General features: G+C 40.2%; 1 protein-coding gene across 2 annotated transcripts in view; it reads left to right on the forward strand.

Annotated features, from left to right (window-relative positions):
• The window catches only part of ANXA4 (annexin A4), a 50,507-nt gene that overhangs the window by 20,373 nt on the left and 24,134 nt on the right, over positions 1 to 6,000 (forward strand). For both annotated transcript variants that reach the window (XM_006882294.1, XM_006882295.1), the window contains exon 7: positions 390 to 446. In XM_006882294.1, coding sequence (XP_006882356.1) covers positions 390 to 446 — 57 coding nt within the window. The remainder of the gene's footprint in view (positions 1 to 389; positions 447 to 6,000) is intronic.

Raw genomic sequence — 6,000 nt, forward strand, 5'->3', positions numbered from 1 at the left:
CAATGCCCTTGTGACAGATTTTGTCCAGTGTAAGAAGGAATGAGTCAGTTGGAAAGACCCAGGCATGGGATAGGGTTGGAGTAGAAATGGAGGGAACAGTCAGTGGACAGCATTCCTCCTCCTTCCCTTCCTGTTGGCAGCCAACCGTGCAGTGGTCAGGAAGCACCGGCTTTGCCCTCTGGTGGTGATGGTCCGTCTGTGCCAGCCAGAGCCATGGTCATAGTGAGAATGCATTCAGTAAACACCTGCCCTGCCTCCTCAGGTCTGAAGCCCGGTCACTCTAAACCTTCTGCCTGATTATCACGTTCTTGGGATCCCAGACATTTAATAGTGTTTCTGAAATCGTCCTGGATACGCTCTCATGTTCTTCTGTCTTTTCTCATCCTTAGGGTGGCAGGGATGAAGGAAATTATCTGGATGATAATCTCATGAGAAAGGATGCCCAGGTTAGTAGAACTGCAACTACTCTGTTTCATCCTCACATATTTCAGTGTATATTGATCAGACAGAAGTATGCTCCAGAAAAAAAAAAAGTCCTGCAAAGGACCTTTATGATGGAGGTTTCTTGCAGAGATTCCTAGGGCTGCCAGGCAGCAGCCTTCACCTCGTGACTTATAAAAAGCATCCTGTGGATTCCAGGCTTTTCAACACTGCGATTCTGACATGTCCACCTCAGAGGACCAGGAAGTTTCCTCAGAATCACGCAGTGGTGTTGGAACATTTTTTTGTTGTTGCTGTTTTATCTTGCATTTTTGCACCCTCAAGAAGAACATATGATTAGACGTGCATAAAACAACTTGGAATAGTTGAGTAGAATTAATATCAATCTCTTAAGAGCTGGTTACTTTTTTGATATCCCATCCAGTGGTGGTTGTCCTGGCACCCATCCCTGGTTTGATCAACTGTGGCCAGAAAACATTAACAATAATAGGTTATATAAAAGGTGACTGCTTACCGGGCACCAAGTAACCGTTCAAATACAGTTATCAACTTCTGAAAAGTAAGTAATCATTTATTATAAGACATAATTTTTCAGAACTTTTAAGAATAAAATAAAAATATTTCTGGATTAAAAAATTTACTTAGGGAGCTCTGGTGGCTAAGTGGCAAGAATCTGTGTGGCAATCCCAAAGGCACGTGGTTTGAGTCCTTGGGAAAGGAATAGGCAATCTCCTTCCGTTAGACCAACTGCCTCTGAGAACCTGCTGGAGGGTTGGCTATGGGTCATTTCCAATCGATGGTACACAACAAGAACAACAACTTAAAATTAGTTTATAGAAACCACTTGATTTCAAACAAAAGACAGCTATTCAATATAATTCAAATGAAGTTTTGTTTCAAATAACAAGCCAAAAGGGTAAATATAGGGCAAATAGAAAAATCTATCACAAAAACATTGTACAATAACTCAAGAATACAAAAAAAGGTGTTTTTTTTTAAATTTTATTAGTTTTAATGAACATTTACAGGGATTTTGGGTTCTCATTCCTTCATTGCTGCACCATTCTCTCTACCCTCCTCCCCAGTTTGTTCTTCTTCCCCGCCATCTGAATGTCTGTTTTAATTGTCCAATTGCCACAGTGCTTGTCAAAGTCAGTTCTGATTAATCTCCTTTGTCGGTGTGTCCTTTGCCATTCCCTATCACTCCTCCCTGAGAGAGACTTCACCCTGATTCATAAGGAAAAGGGGATGGCGTATTCTCTTAGCTACTTCCTGCTGAAAAGGGACGCTGTGGGTTTCAGGGTGAAGATCTTCTCTCACTACTCTAAAGGGCCCCTTTGGCAGTAGGAAACACATAGACTATTATGGAGATTGATTCTGGAATTTAGATGCACTCTTATTGATTGTGCTTGGCCGTACATGTTCATATCCTTGAAGATGTATCATGGGGGTGTTGCAACCTAGAAGACACAAATTTAACTAACAAGTTATAAGTACATGGGTCAAAAATTATGGAAAAGTAAAAGAAAAGATTCTTTCATTGTTTTACAAACCCTCCCCCAGGTCCTCTCCACCATGTAGCCCTCGCTCTAGACTCCTGTGATGACAGAAATACCTAGTCACATATCTCTTTTAAACAGTTTTCTCCCTCCTCTGTTTCAGTGCAGTATACATTATTGAACCCATCTTACTCAGTCTCTCCCCAACCCCGAGTTTAGTCCCATTCTACAACAGTGGCATCATGTAATATTTGTCCTTTTGTGACTGGGATATTTCACTCAGCATAATGTTCTCCAGAGTCAACCATTTTGAATAATATTGCATGAGTTCCTTGTTTTTTAATGCAGCATAGTATTCCATTGTGCGAATATACCATAGCTTCTCTAGCCATTCGTTTGTTGATGGGAAAAGAAAGGTTTTTGAGGAAAAGAAATATTGTTCTGCGGAGTCTCAAAATGTAAAGGCTGTTGTTATGTTGTGGTATGTACCATCGAGTCAGAACCAGCCCTTGGCTTACCCTCCAGTAGGTTTTCAAAGGCAGCAGATCATTCATGGAGCCAATTAGTAGATTCAAACTGCATGCCTTTGGGTTGACAGGGCAGCTCTCTGTCACTAGGCCACCAATGTTGCCTGTATAAACAGTTGTTTTTAGGTGCCGTGGAGTTAAGTACAACTCTTAGTGACCATATAAACAATAGATCTGAACCCTGTGCCTTTCTCACAATCTCTGACATTCTCAAGCCCATTGCTGTAGTCACTGTGTCAGCCCACCTGGTTAAGTGTCTTCCTCTCTTCCACTGTCCTTCCACCTTCCCAAGCATGATGTCCCTCTTCAAGGAATAGCCGCTCCTAACAACATGCCCAAAGCCTTGGAGGAAAAGATTATAAAGTTTCATCTTCTATAGCTTCTATATTCTTAACTAACATAGGAACATAGAGAAAGATTGGTCTCATTCAATTTGTGAAGTATGAACCATTATACATTATTCCGTAAAGCACCTGTTTGTTTTAGTAGAAGGGAAATAGGATTATGGACTGAATTCTGAGTCCTCAGAGAGTCCTATCCCATACTAAGAGTTAAAAGAAGTTGCCAGGTTAAATGAAGAATAACTTGGAAACGTTATATCGAGTCTCATTTTTTTTTTGTGGTGTAGTGGGCTGAATATACTTTAGGCGTTGTGTTAATTTTTTTACATAGATCATCTCATTTATTCTTTATAACAAATCTGGACTTTGAAATGAGTACTCTTGTTTTATATACTGTTGTTGTTAAGTATTGCTGAGTCTGATCAGACTCATAGCTGACCCTCCAGCAGGTTTTCAGAAGCAGTACATCACGTGAGTGGAAATTGTCCATCTTTCTCCTGGGGAGCATTTGGTGGATTCAGACTGTAAGCCTTTGGGTTGACAGCACAGCCACTAGACCTCCCTCTTTTATAGATTAGGAAACTGATAAGCAAATTTAAATAATTCGTGTAAGATCTCATAGCTGAAAGAATTTGGATCTTTAAATCCAAATCAGTCTGGTTCTTCAACATCATACAATCAAACCAGCAAGTGTTTTGAAGTCCTTCGAGGAGCAGTTTTCCTTGGAAGTAACCAGGTGAAAAGGTGCTTTTATTTTCTTTTTTTAAGGTGCTTTTAAAGAAGTTTAAGATGGGAAAGTCAGGCAGGGCCACTCAGAATAGAGTTTTTCTGGATCTTCCAAGTCTAATAAAAGTGGAAAGAAAAAAAAGTGAAGAACAACTTCCTCCAAGATTTAAGCTTTTCCAGGGTAGGCCACTGGGAAAATCTTAATAGACTTTGCTTTTTAACTTGTTGTTAGAAGAAAAGGGAGTCTTTCCAATCTTTGGCTGTTACAGTTGGGTTTTGATCTATGAAAGTGAATGAGTTTGAGATGAAAGGATTAATCAGAGAAGGTGGAATTAGGCAGTATTTCTTTATGAAAGGTAGATGCTTTGAAACAGGTTGTTGCAGAATGAGTTCACTTTTATCTCATTCTCAGGATGGCACTTGCACTAAAGAAAATAATTGGCAATATAATGTATAGAATTCTAACTTTAACAAGATTTGGGCAATGCTAAGACAGTATTAGTAAACTCTGGTGGCTTAGTGAGTAAGGAGTTGAGCTGCCAACACAAAAGCACACAATTTAGATCCACCCTCTGCTCTGTGGGAGAAAGGGAGGCAGTCTCCTCCCCTGCAATTGACTGCCTCGGAAAATTCACTGGAGGGTCAGCTGATTTAGCAGTACACAACAACTGCACAGCACTAGGGAGTTCTGACTGCATAGACCGTAGGATGCTATGCTGCCAACACAAAGCCTTGGCCTCTCTGGTGTTTTGGATGCATCAGAAGCTCCCAGGAAAGAAGACAGCGATCTCTACCCGGATGATTTACAGCCTCTGAAAACCAGCTAGATGGTCAGTTATGACTTGACAGTGATGAGCTGTGTTTTTATTGAGTTGAGAAAAAAACTCCCAAACATTAAGAATGTCCTTCAGACAGTTTGCTAGGACATAAATGACTCCCTTTGTCTGAGAGGAATGAAGTAATCAGAAAATTTAAAAATAAGGGAAAAGCTACTCAACCCTGGAAATTATGGAAGAAAGCCATTTAGAAATCAAATAGATAACAAATCTGGGCCAAGGACTCGGGGGGGGGCATCTTTGTCCACAGATGACTGAGTTCTCCTGGAATCACGCAGAGTGGCTTCATGGTAATAGAAGAAAACAAAAAATAATGACAGAACTGGGACTTCAACCCAAGGAGTTTGAATCTAGACCTTGTAATCTTAACTAATATACAAATATGGGGAAGAGTTGGTCCAGTTTAGTGTATGAAGTATGAACCTTTATAGATCATGTCGGAAAAAACACATTTCATGTGGGATTGTACCAGTATTATATGCTCTTGCTTGAAATTCATCCAGATAAAAAGTGAAGAAATTAGAGAAGACTCCACTCACACTCTTTTGGCAAAAACAAGATGTTAAACAATTTGAACCAGACTTGTCTGATTCAACTTCTTATCATTTAGGGGATAAATTGGCACGAAAATCAGTAAATCTTCAATTAATATAACTGTAGGGGGGAAACATAGGTACCTAGGAGACTGACATAACCATATTGTAAAGAACACAAACAGATTCAAATAGTTTGGACCCTAAATAGATGGTGAAGTGATAGAGATTGTTAACAGCTTCAGCTTGCTAGGATCTGAAGTTAACACTCTTGGTACCAGCAGCCAGGAAATCAAAAAGCAAATTGCACTTGGAAAATCTGTCGTTAGGAACTTCTCGAGTACTGAAGAGCAATGATGTCAGCCTGAAGACTAAGGTGTGCCTGATCTAGGCCATAGCCTTTACAATTACTTGCTATGCATCAGAAAGCTGGACAATGACTAGGGATAAGAGAAGGAGAATTGATGCCTTTGAGTTGTGATGCTGGAGAAGATTATTGAATAGACTGCTAAAACAAACAGGTTTGTCCTGGAGAGGATGAAACCGGGCTGCTTCTTGGAGGCATGGATTCTGAAGCTCCATCTGATATACTTTGGGCATGTTACAAGGAAGGACCAACCAACCCTTGGAGAAGGACATCATGCTTGAGAGGATGGAGGAACAGTGCAAGAGAGGAAGACCCTCAGTGAGACAGATAGGCTTAGTGACTGCGGTAGTGGGGCTGGGAGTATCAGAAACTATGATACTGGCACAGGATAGAGCAGGGTTCAGAACTGTTGTACATAGGGTCGCTATGAGTTGAAGCAACTCAAGAGCATTTTACAATGAAGATTAAATAAACCATATGGTTCTGGTGCAAGAATAGAGAGAAACCAATGGAATGATTAGAAAGTACAGAAGCTGAATCAAGTGAATGTAATATAACAGGTAGCATTTCAAATCTTTGGGTGGGTGGAGAGGACGTGTTATGCCATGGAGTTGGGACAAATGGCTAACCCCTTGGAAAAGAATAAAGTTAAATCCTTTCTTTCACACCTCAAACAAGAATTTCAAGCAGACTGAAAATTTTAATAGAAATAAAATAATTAATGTAATGA

Source organism: Elephantulus edwardii, unplaced genomic scaffold, assembly GCF_000299155.1.
Source record: "Elephantulus edwardii isolate Elephantulus edwardi_28Jun2011 unplaced genomic scaffold, EleEdw1.0 scaffold00019, whole genome shotgun sequence".
Lineage (NCBI taxonomy): Eukaryota > Metazoa > Chordata > Mammalia > Macroscelidea > Macroscelididae > Elephantulus > Elephantulus edwardii.